This window comes from Vigna umbellata, chromosome 1, assembly GCF_029865625.1.
Source record: "Vigna umbellata cultivar VRB3 chromosome 1, Vumbellata_1.0, whole genome shotgun sequence".
NCBI lineage: Eukaryota > Viridiplantae > Streptophyta > Magnoliopsida > Fabales > Fabaceae > Vigna > Vigna umbellata.
Genome location: NC_142165.1, coordinates 34,759,226 through 34,779,159, shown reverse-complemented (window position 1 = coordinate 34,779,159; position 19,934 = coordinate 34,759,226). Strand labels below are relative to the sequence as shown.

Here is a 19,934-nt window from a genome sequence, read left to right as displayed (position 1 = left end):
AATATATGAGTATGCAAATGTATGAATGTAACAGTAAGTAATACTTCATTTGCATACAATCATTGTGGAATCGATTTAAGTACTATTTGTTTTACTCAATCACAAGTATAAGTTTTCATTCACAAATTGAGCTAACCATAAACTCTAATTTCATTGATATTTAATCGGGAAGTACAATGAGATCAAACCAAAACAAAATTGGCATATAAAGCCAACAATACAAAAAAAAAAAACAGGAAACACTACAATAAGAACACAAAAAACTAAATGACTTAAAACATAAACACAAGACTCAAGATGTGTAATCTCAAAGCCCTATTTTGAATCAGACGAGTTCATAGAGTGTTTGTCAAAAGATACATCTTCTCTCTGATGTTGAGCATTGTCAAGTTTTCTCTCATGGTTTGTCACCCTTTCATTTAGATTTCTGAACTAGTCAGCTACAAACCTCTCAAAAATAGTTTCAGGAAGAAAATTGGTTCTGTCTTCATTTACAGTAGGTGTGCTACCTGAACTATAGACCATGTCTTCTTCCCCTTTGAAGCACCACCTTCTCATTGTCTTTGCTAACCCAAGAGACGCAATAGTGTTTCGGTTAATATAATTTTACAGTTACATGAGCATTTCTGTTCTCCATCAACATTTACACCTTGAAGAATTAATATTCTGCTGACCAGAACTGCATATGGCAGATAGTGTGATTGACTTAGGGCAGCTTCAGTCATGTGATCTTTTAAAACCTCAACCCAGTTGGTGGGAACATCATTCTTGATCGCATATAACAAATAAACATCTTCTGTGGTCATTCTATCCTGCAACAATCTTTCAGGTAGAATCACCCATGCAAGAAGATATGCTGTTATCTTTTCTTCCATGTTTAAACCTTCATGCACAAAGAGTCTTTCAATAGTGTATTTTTCCAGAAATTTCAGCCAGCTTCTGTCAAGATCTTTTTTCTTTAGCCAACGACTTGTTTATAAGTTTGGTAAATGAGATAGTATTCCTTCATCTCTTAGTCAACCAACTTGTTGCCATACATTATTATCAATGCATATACTCACACCCTTCACCTTTGACCGAATATCACCATTCAAAATTTCCAAATTGTGATAGAACACCCTAACTAGATCAGGGTACCAGTCACCCTTCATTTGAATCAATGTAGAGAGTTCTTGAGTTTCCAGCCATCCCAGAAATAGAAAGTTGTCCCTTTCGAACAAACTTAAGTTTAGATACTTGGGAGGAACAACAATCTTGTTTCTTCCATCCAGAAATCTTATTCTTGTCTCATCATCATTGATCCAGTCTGAGGGATCAAGATTTATTGTAATTGCCACTGCTTTTCCTCTCCTTTCTCCTGAGCGACGATTTGAGGATGCCATATGATATTGAACTCTTGAACACTCTTCTTCTATTCTAGGGTAGTGAAGATTACACAAATTGAACACACTAAATACTAACACAGTTTTACAAACTTCCAGTGTATGAGGGCGCGAACAACAAACACATTCAATCAAGCCCGCTTAAGTTTTTCAAAATAGAAAAGCCCAAAAATAGAGATTATTAATCAGTTTCATTAAAGACAACGTCGACTCGAGTATTACAGAGTGTTACCAAAATAGAGAAACACATTCACAGAGTATGCAGATCCTGCCATGAAACATAAATTTGACTCCTCTTCAACGCTACAATCATCATCTCTTGAATAATCTCCATCACTATTTTCCCAAGCAATATATGCTTTCCTTTGCTTTCTGTTCTTGTCCTGAGGATAGTTGGTGAATTCTTTCTGCTTGTTCTCCAAGTTTGGACAGTCAGGCTTGATATGACCATCCTTTCCACATTCATAACATTGTACAACATTGCTTCTTGAACTCTTCTTTCCTCCTCTTAAAAAGCCTGCATTGTTAGTTGTATAATTTTTATTCTTAATGAATCTGTTAAATTTTCTCACAATCATATTCATGATTTCTTTTTCTAGTACTTCTACATCTGATTCAACTTCAAATTCAGCCTTCTTGGAGGATTTCTTGGTTGTGGCTTTTAGAGAAATTGATTTCTTTTCTTCAATTTCTTCTTCCTCTTTCAGCCTTCTAAGTTCCAGTTCATGCTCCCTGAGCTTGCCAAACAAAGTAGTCATATTCATGTTAGTCAAATCTCTTGATTCAGATATGGATGTTACCTTTGGCTGGCAGCTCCTGTTGAGACTTTTCATAATCTTTATGTTTATCTCCCCTTTATCAAACACTTTGCCGAGAGCCATGAGATGATTTACTATGTGTGTGAATCTTTTATGTACTTCATAAATCATCTCACCAGCCTTCATTCTGAATAATTCATACTCTTGTACAAGGGAGGTTTTCCTGGCATGTTTTACTTCATTTGTGCCTTCATGCGTCACCTCAAGAACGTCCCACATTTTCTTTGCAATCTTGCATTGTGATATCCTAAAAAATTCATCCATTGTTAGCGTAGAAGCAATTACATTTCTAGCTTTAACATCATATTGTGCTCTACGGTTCTCATCCTGAGTCCACTCAGAAAAGTTTTTCAAAACAGTTTTTCCATTCACAATTTGAGTGGGTTCATATGGACCGTTTAGAGTTGCATCCCAAACTCCTTTATCCATGGATTCAAGAAAGATTTGCATCCTTATTTTCCAAAAAGCATAGTTTTCTCGAGCAAATAGTGGTGGTCTATTTGTGTATGCACCTTCACCAAAGGTCTGAGAATTGAAAGTCATTTTCCAGGATCAATCGATTAAACAGAAATAGTAATCGATTAGTTTTTCAAATATTTTATGAAAATAAGCTCTGGTGCCAATTGTTAAAATAGAATGGCTCAATTTCTCACACCAAGAGGGGGGGAGGGGGGTGAATTGTTGAAATGTAAAAAAATAAAATCTTTTAAAATCTTTTTCACAAAAATGATGCTTTAATATTTTTCTTGAATTGCAAGGTAAAAGATTTTTAATGCAGCGAAAATTTTATTGAATGAGTGCAGAACGTAATCGATTGAATAAAGAGAGTAGGGATGAGAAAATTCTAACACTATGTCTTTATACTGGTTCGGCCAAGCCTACATCTAGTGTCCTTCCAACCACAGGAATTCAATGCACCATAATGATCAAGGGTTTTACAAAAAGGCTTTTATAACGACCTCACGTCAAAAATATGAAACACCTCTCTAACCCTCTAATCAAAATATATAGGCAATACACAACAAGACCAGCAGCAAGAATCCCCTCTTATGCTGTCTAAACCCTTTGAGACACTCTCAAAGTCAAGAACGCCAACAGGGAACTTCAAACCAATCTTCAAAAGATTGTAGAATCTGATCTCTCAATGACGCCCAAATGTGCAAGTTGATCAGCCTTTGAAAAACACAGCAATCTTGCTCTTCAAGAAATCGCAAGTAGATGATCACCATGGTCACTCTTGTTTCTTGGAGCTTTTCTTCACTTTATGTAAGATCAACACTTTCTACAAAAGATATGAAAATGTTAGAATCACGCATGCAATCGATTATGCAACAATGTTAAGCATAGTTTTGAAAAACTTTCTCTTTGAAAATTCTCACAACACACTTGAAAAACGTTTGTGCAAAGACACGAGTTTTAATCGATTCACCCTACAATGAAGTCGACTTTAAACTGTTGTTTTGCCACACATTTAAAGTTCAACATAACTGCTTGTGAGTTTTCTTTTCGACATCATATGTCATGCATTCACACATAAAAACACATATGTAACATAGTGAAATGCAATGAACAACACAAACTTGCTCTCATATATGCTTAAACAGATTTAACACAATGATCAAAAGCATATAACATGTAAATATGGAACATGTAACACAGAATATACATGTGTTATTAATTATGTGTTGTCATCATCAAAAACTCAGATATTACTGAGATTGTGGGTTAAGCTAAACCTTTGCTCCCTGTCGCAACCGGAATCGCGACGGGACGACGATCCAAAAAAAGGAAACGGGTTTTGAAAAAGAGATTTGGAGTCGCCACCATAGTTTATTCTGGGAAACTACGGAAAAACCATAAAAAGGATAAGGCATGGTCTACCAGAACCAGATTCTGGGTTCGGGAGTCGGTTACGTGTAGGGAAGGTGTTAGCACCCTACAACGCCTGCCCTAAGGCAGTACCTTTAACTAAATGCACCAATGTGATGTGGTTTTCAAAATGTTTAACTATCCCCTAAAACAAAATATATTTTTTTAGTTTTTTGGGCCCGACAAGGATTGACCTTGCTCCTACGTTTTCTCATTCAAAATGAGAAATCAGGGTTACGTAGTTCTTTTTGAAAATGCTTGAGAGATTTGTTTGAGAAATTGATTGAAAGATTTGTTTGAGAAATTGATTGAAAGATTTGTTTGAGAAATTGATTGAAAATTCGTTTTGAAATGATTTTGGGATTTTTGGGAAGTGAACCTGACAAGGACTAGCCTTGCTCCTACGTATCTCCAATCTTGATGGAGAATCAAGGATCACGTAGTTCTGGGTAGCAATTTGTTTGTTGTTTGAAAATGTGAATGTTTTATATTTTGGTATTTCTTTTATGTGAGAAGGAGAAAAGTTTTTGGCACAAGGACGATGCGAACGATCACCCATGAAACCTTTTAAAATATTTTTGTTATTATTTGAGAAAAGAAGAAGAAAAGGTTTTAGCACAAGGACGATGCGTGCGATCGCACATGTGCCTAAACCTTTAGAATTTTTATTATTATATGAGAAAAGAAGAAGAAAAGGTTTTAGCACAAGGACGATGCGTGCGATCACACATGTGCCTAAACCTTTTAATGTATTTTTGTTATTATTTGAGAAAAGAAGAAGAAAAGGTTTTAGCACAAGGACGATGCGTGCGATCACACATGTGCCTAAACCTTTTAATGTATTTTTGTTATTATTTGAGAAAAGAAGAAGAAAAGGTTTTAGCACAAGGACGATGCGTGCGATCACACATGTGCCTAAACCTTTTAAAATATTTTTATTATTATTTGAGAAAAGAAGAAGAAAAGGTTTTAGCACAAGGACGATGCGTGCGATCACACATGTGCCTAAACCTTTAAATGTACTTCTGTAAATTCTTTTATTTAGGCTATAAATATTGTATTATTAAACATATATTTTAGGATATGTAGATATCTAGAATAAATAGATAAAAAAAATAAAAATAAAATAAAATAAGACAAAAAAATACAATGAAAATAAAATAAATAAATTAAAAATAAAATAAAACAAAAAAACAAATGAAATAAGATAAAGAAAATAAATGAAATAAAAAGAGAAATAAAAAAAACAAATAAGTAAATAAAGCAAATAATGGGGGCCCAAATGAGAAAGGGAGTGCCGAACGGCCCGACGAACGGACGTTGGTAAAGGATTCAGAATGACGAGCGTTCGTTGGGTGAGGTGACGAACGTACGATGAGAATGAGGCGGAATAACGAGCGTTCATTGGGGGAGATAACGAACGTTCAAAAATGTGGCTGAAAGACGAGCGCTCGTTGGGGAGATTATGAACGGACGTTAAAAAATGTTGCTGAATGACGAGCGCTCGTTGGGTGAGATGACGTACGGACGTTGAGAAATGGAGGCTGAATGACGAACGCTTGTTTGGGAGATGACGAGCGGACACTGGGAAAGAAAGCTGAATGACGAGCGCTCGTTGGGGAGATGACGAGCGGACACTGGGAAAGAAGGCTGAATGACGAGCGTTCGTTTGGGAGGTGACGAGCGGACACTCAAAAGTGTTGCTGAATGACGAGCGCTCGTTGGGTGAGATGACGTACGGACGTTGAGAAATGGAGGCTGAGTGACGAGCGCTCGTTGGGGAGATGACGAGCGGACACTGGAAAAGAAGGCTGAATGACGAGCGTTCATTGTTGGAGCTGGTCACCAAACGGTCCGTCCAAGAAGTGGCCGGACGGACGTTTGGAGAGGAGGCCGGTGACGAACATTCAAAAAAGGCTTAATAACATGCGTTTATTTCTGGGCTTGGCCCACCCGGGTGGTTTCTAACCTAGAATCCCCTAGGGGTTTGGCATCTTCCCTTCCATTCCTCACCCACTCAGATCCAACACTCTCCCGTAAGCTCGCTCCCTCAACTCACACACTCTCCAGAGACCCAAGGTCTCTTACTCTCTCCGCAGGCTCACTGCTGCCTATGCCAGCGCCGGCGACCGTCGCCTCAACCAGAACGCGCCTTGGCCTCGCCGGCGACAACTCGCGCCACCAGACCCACTGCCGACCGCGGCGTCACTACCTTCTCTCCCTCGCTTCTCTCGCACCAGCCTAGGGTTGAGGCTTTTCCACCTTGGGCACCGCCTGCCGCCGCCTCTGCCAGAGCCGGCCACCGTCGCCTCTAGCTGGAGCGCGCTTCTTCACCGGCGCCACCAGCGTCACTCTCCTCCCTCTCCCTTCGAAGATTTTCTCACCTGCTAATCGTCCCCGCAACACCACCTTTCCCTCTCTTCTTCCCTTAATTTTTATCGTTTTTTATTGATTTACTGATTAATTTGGCATTGATTGATTTGACGTTTTACCGGGATTGAAAATTACGAGTGTGTTGTATACATCTGAATGTGAGGGGTGAATGCTGGATTTGTTCTGCCTTGTGTGTTGATTGGGTTATGCTTGTTGGAGGTGGTTACGGGTGTGAACACGATGACCAGAGGAGTAGAGGATCAAAGGGGTTGACGGAGGCTTGCGAGGGAGGGAGACAAAGGTTGGAGTCGGGAAATGGGTAAAGATGGTTAAGGGTAGGATGAGGCTGGAATGGAATCTGTTTTAGTGCTCTCTGTTCGTGACCTTGGGTGCTTCAGGGGCTGAAATATGATAATGATGATGGTGGTTGTTTGCTAGCGATGCAGATGCGAAGTGGAAGCTGGAGCAAGAGCCCTACGTGAATGACAGCTTATTCGGTCTAGCAACCGAAGGAAGACAGTATAATGGGGATCACAACTCGGATTAAGGTGATGCGAGCATGAATATTGAATGTAAATGAATGGAATAGTGGACGAAACAGCAGGATAATCGAAAATTCATACCAGTATGACTATGAACGAATGCGGATAACATAAATTAGGGATACTTACCTTCAATGAAACGATTAGCCCTCTCCTTCCTCTACTGTGGACTCGCTTTCGCTTTTCCTCTGCTCTTCCCACCCCTTGCACACTCCTCTCTTTGCTCTCCCATCTCCAGCAATGGATCTCTTTTCCTCTTTTCCAGGCCCCCGAAACTCTCCCCCATATCCCCTTTCTCTATGCTTTTCTGTGCTTTTTCTGCCACTCTGCAATTCCGTATACCAAATCGTGTATGTGCCAATTCTGTAGACTCCAAAACGTCTCTGCCACACCCGCGCACTCTGCAGAAACGGTTTCCTGCCCCCCTTCCCGCACACACACTGTTTCCCTTTTCTTTTTTCACTAAAGACAAAAACGCCCCCTTTTCTTAATTCTTTTCTTTTCTTTTTTTAATAAACTAAAAAGGTAAAAACTAAAAAAACAAAAACTAAAGACACAAAAAAACTAATAAGAAAATAAATAAATAAATAAATAGAAATAAAAAAATGAAAATAATAAAATAAAAATAAAAATAAAAATAAAAATAAAAATAAAAATAAAAAAAAGGGTAAATAATAAAACAAAGGAGAACAGTCTACGGTAAAGCTAAAAAACCAATCCGGACGAAATTCGATATTGACACTCCCCTATCAACAATCTCAACAGGGTTGATATGAGGGGAAGACACAATCTAAGCATGGAGAAACTACCAAGAACCTCGAGAGAGGGCTTGCATCTTCTCTTTTGGTTTCCATTTCTTCCTTATCTCTTTAATTTGTAGAACCTTAAATTCTCAACCATGGTGAGCCATCCCTACTTGTAAAACATGGAACTCTTGTGTTGTTAATAACATATGCTTTTCTAATGCATGTTAGTATTCAATTTCCATGCTTAATGCTTGATGTGTATTGGTCATGCTTTATTTCTAGTTTTTGATCTATTGGGAAATATGACTTGAACATAGAACTGAATTTGAATACCTAATGAAGCTTGTATCTAGGGATAAAACATGATTCATTAGTTATCTTAAGTCTCTTGGATTTAATGCATTATTGCTTGTTGAGGATTCAAGAGATTAGAACTTTGATAACAATTGATTTTACCGTTATTTGTGATTCAACTTTGATACTAAATGAGCCCTTTTTGACTTAGAAACTTGCTTGAACTCTTGTTTTTAGTTAAGTTGTGAATAAAGAGAGTTGAAGTTAGAACTTATGATTTTTATCACTAAATTCCTTTGATTGTGTAGGAAATTGGAATGATTTGGAAGAGGAGTTAAAGTACCAAGGATTTGGAATCCAGAAAAGACAGAAAAAGCACCAGAAAAGAAGGCTACAAAAGGTCGCAGGACGCCTGGTTGCCCCTTTCTAGGGCCCTCAGCGCAGGATGTGTCGTATGGGCGTTTGGTTGCCCTTTTTTGGAGCCCTCAACGCAGGATGTCTCATAGAGCGCCATCCTCCTTGTATCGTACACCGCCTGGTTTCCTTTTTCAGGGCCCTTAGCGCCACTCCTCTTGTTACAGCGCTTGACTGCCCTAATTAGGCGCGCTAAGCGCTAGCATGTGGGCTTGGACTCTGTTTTCTACTCTATTTAAGGATTTTTTTCATCTTGGGGTTTGTATCTTTGGGCAGTAGAAATGTAAAAATACGCTTTTTCACTCTCTAAGGCATAATTGGATGCGGGAGCTCTCCTCTTCAGTTTCTAGGGTTTTTCTATCACTTTCATTCCATTGTACATCTAGTTTTTCCATGATTATGGAGAACTAAACTCATTTGTTGTTGGGGAAGATGTAACATCTAAACTCTCATGTATTTGAATTTGTTTTGAATTATTATATTCTTCTTTCATTAATTGTTAGGGATTTTCTCCTTTGCTCTATGTGTCTTATGTTTTGATCATTCATGGCATGATTTTATGGTCTTCTTTGTTATTGGAAAATACCTAAAAACCACAATATGGAGAATTTTTCCTAAATGCAATATTGCCCAGGGATGGGGATAGGAGGTTTGGTTGTCTTAAGCTTTTGTTTGTAATGCAAAATTAATTATTAGGGATGCAAGGGATTGTGGTCTAATAATTAAGGATAGACTTTCTTCACCGAGGGATTGAGTTTTAAGTAATTTGGATAGTGACGTTAACAATAAAATGAAGAAGATGAATTCTTATATGCATGAGAGTAAAGATGGTGAAGACTAAACCCCAACAACATACTCATCTTATATTATTAAAATCATCCATTCACTTTTGTGTTTTGCCCCAATTGATCAAATTGCATTCATATTTACTTATTCTGCATTTTGCATTCTAAACAATTGAAATTGTTCTTAAGTCTTAATTAGTTAAGGTATTACATGACTGTTTAGTGTCGTGAGTCTTCTAGGATACGGTACTTAGTCTTACCATTTTATATTACTTGATACGATTCGGTATACTTGTCGCTGTGTTAACAAACTTGATGAGTTATCGTAGGCTCAAAGCAATTAGGAATAGGATTTTAGTATATTGGTGAGTTGATTTTGATATGAATATGGAATTGGGGTGTTTGTTAGTGCATGAGAATGAAGTGGACTAACTCTAGTCTTAACAAATTTTAAATACTCTATGTTACATTTCCCTAAATACCAACTGTTTGATAAAAATACAAAAATAGTTTCTTGTATTTTTGTTATTTTTATGTCTAGTTTAGTTGTGAATTATGAGAGTTGTCAAATGTTGCACAAGTCCCTTAGGGGAGAATGACATTTATCATTTGCTACATTACGATCGGTGCATCTGTCGTTGGTTTTGCAGCCATCATATACAATTTAATTCAACACACTTTTTAAGATAATTAAGTGATTTAGAAATATAGCATGACTTTGATTCTATCTTATAATATATAAAAAAGAAGTATAGTGTAAACTTAATATAATCATATTAAGTTGATTTGTAAAATGAGGTTTGTATCAATTATAATTATAATGTAATATTATTTTTAGTAGACGTATAATATCTGATATAGTATAGAAAGAAATTATTAAAAAATATAATTCAACTTTAATAATTTTGTATAGTAAAAGAAAAACAAAAAACAAAATTACCAATGGACAAAATTCATTAGTAATCTCAAAAATTTGTCAATAAATCAAATATCGATGAATTATTCTTTGATAAAATGCTCATCGATAAATTTAACCAATGGATAAGAAAAATTTGTTGCTAAATCGAGGACTAAAATTTATCAGTAAAAAATTACTAGTAGTTAGCCATCATTGTCTCCTCCGCTACCATCACCACTACCACCTTTGGCTCCTTTTTTTTCCTTCTTCTCCTACTTCTTCTTGTTCTCCTCCGTCACTACCACTACCATTGTTGTCGTTGTTATCGCTATTGCTTTCAACTCCTTTTCCTCTTCCTTCTTCCCCTTTTCTTCTTCTTATATATCTCGAATTAATTTATGACCAATTTTTATTGTCAAATTTGGTGACCATTTTACTAACAAATTTAGCAATGAATTTTGAAAAAATCAATGACCAACAAATTTTAAAAAAGTTCAATTATCAACAAATTTATCAACAAACTTTTAAAAATTCAATTACTAACAAATTTACTCACACCTTTTTAAAAATCCATTAATAACAAATTTATTAATGAATATTAAAATAAATTAATTATCGATGAAGTTTTCAAAAAATGTCATGAAGTCCAAAGCGAAAACTTTGACATCCATTTTATTGATAAAAATATTTGTTGGTAATAAAATTTCTAAATTATTAATATATAGATCCACGGTCGAAAAATACTTTTGTTGATAATAAAAATTCTAATTTACTAACAAATTTTACCGATAAATTCATTACTTATTATAGATATTTTTGTCAATAGTTAAAATTCTAAAATTTGTTGATAAAGTTTTAATAACTAGTTTTTATATTGATACTTTAATAATGTTTTATAATGCTATATATGGGAAGATTAATCTTAGTGTTGTTGTGCGTAAGTATCGTATTGTTTATGATTAAATGTAAAGAATAATTTAAATATTTTTTTTCCATAATTCTCTAATATGAGAAATAAAATCATGATATAGTTTTGATATCGAAAACATACAATATTTTAGATATGATGATTAATTCTAATAATGTTATTTGAGTATTTTTTCCGTGAATATAATTTTACGTCGTTTAAAAGTTGACATGACAGACAATTTAAATACGTTTTTTTTCTTATATTTTCTCATTACTATCTTATTTGGAAATCAAGACACTCATTATTTTTATTTTAACTAATACAAATACAATTAAACCGGATACGCAATGACAGACCGTAGTTATGATTTAGGAAAACTTGACTTTCCCAATAAATATATATATATATATATATATATATATATATTTGAAAATAATTTTTTTAGAGTTAATATATTTTATATATTTGACACTAACTAATTTTTTTTCTTATAAATTATTGAAAATACACTGATAATGTACTAAGTTTTTGACTTCATAGAAATGACAATTTTGGAGTTTGGAAGGCTATACGTGGATGCCCCCAAATTTCAAAGATGCGCTTCTTTATGTATGATTATAGCTTTAGTGGAAGTCACCTTCTTACTCATCAATTTGGTTGTGTTATATTCTCCTTTTGCTGAAAAACATTCGTAACTAGTCAACTGAAGTGGGCATTGATTCTGGACGCAATACGGAGCACATTCAATTATAGGGATAAGTGAAAAAGTGTACCAAATTATCAATTTTTTTCTTTAAAGCATTGCACCTCTTTCTTAAAAAGGACAAAGCTTATCCACATGTTTTTAGTAGACAATAGACTCCATTTCTTTTAAGTAAATTTTGAATTTCAATATTGTAATTAAGAAAAGGTTACCATTAAAATAAAACAATTACTAAAAATGTAAGTTTTTCTACGATTAAAATTTAAAAAAGTGGTTATAAAAAAATAAAAAGCTTTCAAGTGTCAAAATATGTTCCTAAAGAAAAGAAAACTCCTTTAACTTTAACACGATTATTTTATCTTTGGAACGTGTATTTCAAAAAGCAACTCAGGTTTTATTTTATAATAACAGTGATTTCAAGTAAAATTTTAACGTGGGAATGCTATTTAAAGGAAAATTGTATTATATAAACCATTTGAACCTTCCTCATTTGTTATTATTATTTTTGGACCAAGTGTATGAATATTTGTGAAATAACAATATATAACTTGCAAAATAATAATATATAATTATATATGTAAATAAATAACGAAAATTTTAATTGAGATTCTTGTAATTTATTTACATTGTAGATACTCGTATTTCTTTATTTTATTTAAGCAAGTAAAATTTTAGAAATTATAAAATAACCCACCTTAACATAATTTCAAGAAAAAAATTTAAGAAATTTAAAAATAGAATATTAAGTTTTAGTTTATAGTTTTAGTGTTGCGCTACCTAGCTTGTATTGTGTATAAAAGATTATAATATATAAAACAAATTTTTGAAGAAAAGTCATTCAATTCAAAAAGTTAAATCTTCCACCCATCTTTTTTTATTGGATTAATTTCAAAATTAAAAAAAAAAATCAAGATCTACTACTCAATCACTATACAAAGTAATTTTATTTTTTAAAAGAATAAAATAAAAAATAAAAAATAAAAAATAAATTACATATAATTAAAAAAATTAATTTAAATTTTATAAGCAAAGATAATTTTCTTATTTACGTACATTAATTCTCATATAAATCATTTTAAATCGTTTTACATCTTCCTTTATAAAAATAAAAAGCATCGAATGTAGAAATATGATTATACTGTTTTTAAAAAGATAAATTAATAAAACAATTCATTAGTTGGTGATTCTACAGTATTGTCTTTTCAATTCCACGTATTTATTTTTTCAAATTGATAACTCAATGTAAAAAAATTATTTTTTATTAAATTAAAATGGTTGGAATTACATTAACTTTAATTAAATTCAAATAAAATAAATTAAGTATTTTATATATGATTTCTTTTGGTTAAATGTGTTTTTAGTCTTTAAACTACCAAGCGAATTTGTTTTTAGTTCCTCTTTCAATCTTTCAAAGTAAGCTATATTTTGATCTTCTCCTTAAGGAAACCATAATTTTTCGTCCTCCAAAACCAACAACGTTAAAAAGAAGCTGAGCTGGCTAACAGTAGAGTGTCACATCAATTTTTTTTTTCTATCACTCCTACCATGTCAACATCTCCTTCAACCCTTCTCCACAAAACCCTAATTTCCCTCAGAAACCCTAGTCGCCGTAATGCCGCAAGCCGCTGTCAATGCCACACTGCCAACACAATGTCGCATCGGCCAGCCACCATGCCACTGTGAAGTCGTCGCTGCAGAAATCCTAGTCGTAGCCGCCATCCTTAAATTCAAGATCGTACAGTACTGCGATGAATCAGAAGTGGGAGAATAAAACTGAGAAGATATCATTACTCAAAACAACTAGGTCTAGAGGGACTACTGATTCGGTGGCATCAGAGAGCATGTGGACGAATCCCGTGGCCAGAATCACCCCGGCGGCAAAGGCCTTGGCACCCATAAGGGCTATTGTCGCGAAGGAGAAACGGGCTGGAATTTCTTCCCTGTAGTAGCACGTTGGAGGTTTTGATTTAGGGTCTGCTTACACGTTTGATGGCGTCGCAAACGGAGGTGGTGAAGCACTGTGGGGGTTGCGCGAGCTCATGGCATGCGTTAGGTTTCTGTTTTGGGTTTGATTTGTGGTTTTTCGGGCTGCTGCATTTTCTGGGTTTTGTCTTGCAGGTTAGGAGGAGAAAGTCGCGATGAGCTTCGTCGCTTGGATGTTCGACAGCATTGCTTGCGGCGTAGAGAAAAGTCTCACAATGCAGGTTTCCTAGAGAATTGAGGGGTTTTGTGATTCTGATGGTTACGACTGTGGAGGCTCACGACGACGACGAATGGTTGCTCATGGTGGTGGTCCGATGCGAGCTTGGAGGATGACAAGGTTTTGATGGCGGCCTCGCGATGATGAAGGGAAAGTGGTGGCGCGATGAGGTTGTTCGCGTCTGAGAGTTGATGGTGGAGGGCGTGATGGAGGATGGCGGAAGCTAGGGTTTCTGCGGCTGCGGCTTCACGGCGACATGGTGGCTAGTCGACGCGACATTGTGTTGGCAGTGCAACATTGACGGCGGCTTGCGGCATTATGGCGAATAGGTGTTTCTAAGGGAAATTAGGGTTCTGTGGAGAAGGGTTGAAGGAGATGCTGACACAGTAAGAGTGACAGAAAAAAATTGACGTGACACTCCACTGTTAGCCAGCTCAGCTTCTTTTTAACATCGTTGGTTTTGGAAGACAAAAATTATGGTTTCCTAAGGAGAAGGATCAAAATGTAGCTTACTTTGAAAAAGGGACTAAAAATAAATTCGCTTGATAGTTTAAGGACTAAAAACATATTTAACCCTTTTTTTTCAAACATTAAATCAATTTAACCTTTGCAAAGGCCAAAATTAACTTTATATTATGTGTGTTGTTAAAAAAACAACTAAACACAAACAAAAAGGTGGATTGGTCTTAAAACAAAATAATATTTCAAAAGCATATTTTGAAAGTTTTTATGAATCTTTTGACAATTGAATTGAGATGTCATACTATACCCTAGTGACCGATCGACGAAGGAGAGATCTGTAGCCAAAATAGTCAACCGACCGACTGTCTGACAAGCGCAAACCAGGAAAGGTAGATATCATTAATGACCAATTAATACGTTTAATGGCCATATTAAGAACGAATATACGGTATTTATGAGTGATTGACAGATTATATTGTCCTAAAATATATTGCACTAATGATTAATCAATGGACTTGGTATCCAAGTACAAATATTTTTTACTATCCCAATAAAATAGTGACCTCTTTATGAAACATATCTGACTTGAGCGTCGAGTGTCTTCTACAGGTCAACAACCCATCGGAGTGGATTGCATTCTCGGAGAGGATTGGATGATCGAAAGAGAGCAGAGCAAGAAAGGACGACTGACCCTCGGACAATTTCAACCGAAACAAAAGACAATAAAAGTACAAGATACTCAAGATTTTTAGACTGGTACGACTTTTTTACATGACTTTATATCCACTTATCCAACAACTTGAGCTTTAAAGAACGAATAGAGTTAGATTAGAAGAATTATTATAACTTATACTTTAAATGTAAAATCTGAGAAAAAATAGAGTTTATAAATAAGACTTGAGTATGTTTTATTAGAATTTGCATGAGTTTAAAAGGTGTTGTGTAACTCAGTTGGTGTGCAAGTCTTGAGTAAAACATAAAGTTTTATATTATTTATTTATTTTGTTGATATAAGTATAACACATGTTATTGTATGACTTTTAAACTTGTGATGTCTTCTATTTTTAATGTGATGTGTTAGTTTATTGGTAGAGATGGTTGTTTATGATTGAATGAATTTTAGTTCAAATCCTAAAGAAAGGTTTATGTGAAACCTTTGTCTGGTTTTATTTATATTTTTATAGGGAACACTACTTAGATGGTTTCTTTTAGTTATAATATAATTATTTTTAAAGATAAAAGAAGATTTATTACAGAAAAATAGAAATAGAAAAAAGAAAAAAGGGGAGCGTTATCCTTGAAGTTTTAAAGCTTTATAATTGATTAAGGTATGAGAAGCTTACCTTTATTTTATTGTTGTACTGAATGATGAATTTGGGGATATATTTGATTTTCTTTTTTTAGTATGGGAAGCTAAACTTATTTTTGGTATTTTATGTGAAACTATTTATTTGCTTGTTCGGAATGTTGCGAGTTTATAGTGTTGTAATTGGATAAGCCTTGTTGCTATGAAGAGAATATGATAAAATAAGGATCTTGGTGAATATACTTCTGAATATGAAGAAAATGGTTGATTCTAAGTATCTGTTTTGTTTCTGGATTGGTGAATGAAAGTATTGGATAAATCTGAATAGGACCACAAGGTTAAGATGCGAGTCTGGATATTACTAAAGTTTTATGTGTTTTATTTTTTTGTTGAGTGTCGATGGTTACTATGAAAATAATTGTTATAAAGGGGAAACATGAATATTTTTTTTCATGAAGTAATTGGAGATATGCTTGCACAAAATGGTACGGTATCAATATGTCAAAATTTGAGTTTGTATTGGAGGTGATATTGGAGTGGATTAATTGTTTGAAATATATTAGTATATGTATTTCCTTGGTTTTCACATTCTCGTGGTTTAGTAAATTATGAACAGGACATGTATTGGTAACGGAGTACGTTTTGTTAAGTTCTATTAGGCTGAATTAGATGTAAAATGTTATATATGTTTTCTAGATTTCTAGTTCCTCGGGGATAAGTGATAATGAGGATTTTAATGTATGTTTTATTTGAATGAGATTGGGGAAATATGTGTGAGTGGATGATATTTATGTTATGGGTATATTTTATATTAAATAAAAGATAATGGGATAAAGGTTAGTTTACGTGCTTTTAATAACCATCTGAACAGTCATGGGTGTAACCAGTGGTTGTATGTTAACCAGATATTTGATATCTCATCCTGTTAAAAGGTTAACAGAATATGATATATTAAGACTGAAGCTGAATATAGCATACTAATTATTAGAATTCAGTTTTAATGAATAGATAGTGTGATTGACTACATGTTTAAAAGTGTTGCAATATGAATGGTGAGACTCTATTTTTGCAGTGTTAATTATGAGTTGAATAGAATGGCTTTGAATTGATAATTTCTTGAAACTAGGGAGATATAATTTAGGAATGGCGTAATTGTAAATCTGTTACAATCTGAAATACTCATATGAAGTAATTAGTTTTAATATTAAAAGACGTCAATTCTATTTAATAGGATAAATATTCAATATGTTAATGTTTAATATCTAATTCACATTTTTGTGTATTAATGATTATCACTGTTTATTAATAGGACAAATAGTTATAGATAGTTAGTATGGATTTATGATAAATTGTGTATGAAATATGTTTCAGTATTCTGGGTCCGAGACCGCGGTTCCTCCTATTTCTTGGTTCTGCTGATAAAATCTTCCACTTTTCAAAGTTTCTTTCACGTTACCGGTCGGTTGTTCCTTGCAAGAAAATACTCTGACGCTCAATTCAGAATAGTTTTTCAGGAGATCAAGGTAAGATTATTCAAGAAAAATGTGTCTTTACCTGGACTTAAATTGATCAAGGTAAGATTATTCAAGAAAAATGTGTCTTTACCTGGACTTAAATCTTTTACTTATAGTCCTGAGTCATCGTAACGACCATTAGCCGCTAATTAATACTATATCAATGCCATATATTCTCTTTCTTACTGCTCATTATTTGGTCATTAAAGTCATACGTTCCGTTTCTGGTAACATTAATTGATCTCTAACCTCTAACAATGATCACCCAGCCGCATCTTTTTGGGCCCCTCCATCTTAGCCGATCGTCCCACATCTTCGTGAGCTCCTCCGCCTTAGCCGACCATCCAACCTTATTTCCTCTAGGATTTATCATACCGAGGTATACTACAAAATATAATTGAATATATATAAGGTCGAGGTGTGATGGTCATATATGGCTAAACGTGAATATTCATGGAAATCATATTGAGCATGTAACTTGAGTTTTTCCTGTTAATTTTACAATTTATAACAATTTACCTACTGATAGTAGAGGAATATTTCTTATGATGTTATCTAATATATCCATAGGTGGAGTAAGATGTTTAAATATTTGCCCGAACATATTCTTCCCGAGGCATATGCTTCAGATCTACAGATTTAAATTGAGCTGCCAATTGTTTGGCTTTGTGAAAGTATTGCAACAACTGATCGTCCTTGACCTCTTTAAAGGCCTCCTCACATTGACCACTCCAACTTCCCTTGGCATCCTTCTTCATTATCCTCAATATAGGTCGTATGCGTTCGGCTAGTCTAGGAATAAACCGAGATAAAGAGGTTAGACGTCCCACTAACCTTTGGACTTCTTTGATATTTCTTGGGCTTCTCATTTCCAGCACTGCCCGACACTTATCAGGATTAGCCTCGATTCCCCGAGCGGTCAACATAAAACCTAGAAACTTTCCCATCGGCACACCAAACGTACACTTTGTCGAATTTAACCGCATTCCAAACTTGCATACCTGCTTAAATACTTCTTCCAAATCCTTCACATGTTCTTCCATCGATTGACTTCTCACCACCATGTCATCTACATATACCTTCATGCATTTCCCGATCTTCTGTTGGAACACCTTATCCATAAGCCGTTGATATGTGGCTCCCGCATTCTTCAAACCGAAGGGCATCACATCATAACAATAATTAGACCGCTCGGTTATGAATGTCGTTTTTCGCGGTCCGGGTGGTACATGGGAATTTGGTTATATCCCAAATACGCGTCCAAAAAACTGAGCACCTGATACCCCGAAGCTCCATCGACCAAGCCATCAATACTAGGAAGAGGATATGAATCCTTTGGGCATGCCTTGTTCAAATCAATAAAATTCGTGCACATCCACCACTGTCCGTTGGATTTCTTTACCATCACTACATTTGCCAACCAAGTCGTATACTTCACTTCATGAATGAACCCTACCTCCCTCAACTTTCGGACCTTTTCCTCCACCGCCTTCCTTTTTTCCGCTCCCAACCTCCTCTTCTTCAACGCAACCGGGCAGACATTCTTAAACAATGACAACCTGTGGGAAATTATGCTAGGATGAATCCCTGGCATGTCAGCTGCCGTTCACGCAAACAGATCCTTATTCGTGATCAGAATTCGACCCACCGCTCGGCTCTGGAACTCTGTAAGGCTTCGGCCAATGGTAGTTTTATGCTCTTCTGTTGTCCCTAGTACGAAAGGTTGTACCTCCCCCAACGACTCCATTCGATCTTCTGTATTAGCTCTAGGATCAAGTTCTGCCATGGCCACTTCTGAACGCTTAACCTTCTTATCTGAAATCCAGGGTTTTATCCATAATCCCGCGACATATCACTCCCTAGACACCTTCTGATATGCTCGAACAACACAGATTTTTCCACTGTCAAATGGATATTTCAACGTCAGATGGGGAGTGGAAACAATAGCCCCGAAAGCATTCAAACACGGACGACCAAGCAAAACATTGTATGAGGTATTGGCTTCCACCAATAGAAACCTGATCTTCAACTCCTTAGCATCCTTCTTCGTCCCTAAGCACATTCTTAGGTCGACATAACCCCTCGTGTCCACTCTCTCCCCCGCAAATCCTAAAATTTGTTCGTGAAACGAGATGATCATGTCCCCCGACATATCCATCTGTTGAAAAGTTTTCCAATATAAAATATTGGTCGAACTTCCCTGGTCAACTAGTACCTTTCCTACACTGTACCGAGCAATTACCGCCGTTATGACCATAGGGTCGTCTTGGCTAGGGTCAGGAGCATGAAAATCTTCATTTGAAAACGTAATGCTCGGCATTGACCTTTTCACCATCTCTACACGATTAACGCTGTGTAGACTTCTCAGATGTCATTTTCGTGCTAACACCGAAGGTCCGCCACCAGCAAATCCTCCTAAAATAGTGTTGATAACACCTCTCAAGGGTTGTTCTCTGCTCCTACTCCGACTCCTCCAATCCTTCTTTTCTCGGTCGTCTCTCTTGAAATGATTACTTCTTTTGGATGGACGCCCGACACTTCCTGTAGGGCTCAACCTCTTACCCTGCACATACCCTCGTAGATGTCCTACCTGTATTAAACTTTCCAACTTATCTTTCAAAGTTATACAATCCTCCGTAGTGTGTCCCAAGTTCTGATGTTGACAATGCTTCCGTCCATCAGCTCCCTTGGGAGTAGGCGATTGAGTTAAAGTTAACA

At 35.6% G+C, this 19,934-nt stretch overlaps 1 protein-coding gene across 1 annotated transcript; it reads right to left on the bottom strand.

Annotated features, from left to right (window-relative positions):
• Window positions 1-1,600: 1,600 nt before the first annotated feature.
• Window positions 1,601-2,629, bottom strand: LOC148205228 (Ulp1 protease family protein). Its single transcript, XM_088103912.1, has one exon. The coding sequence runs from the start codon at window positions 2,627-2,629 to the stop codon at window positions 1,601-1,603; it is 1,029 nt and encodes a 342-aa protein (XP_087960038.1).
• Between the last annotated feature and the right edge of the window lie 17,305 nt (window positions 2,630-19,934).

Bases quoted from the DNA above. Each gene is read 5' to 3' on its own strand.
- LOC148205228 (XM_088103912.1), bottom strand. From the start codon at position 2,629: ATGGATAAAGGAGTTTGGGATGCAACTCTAAACGGTCCATATGAACCC.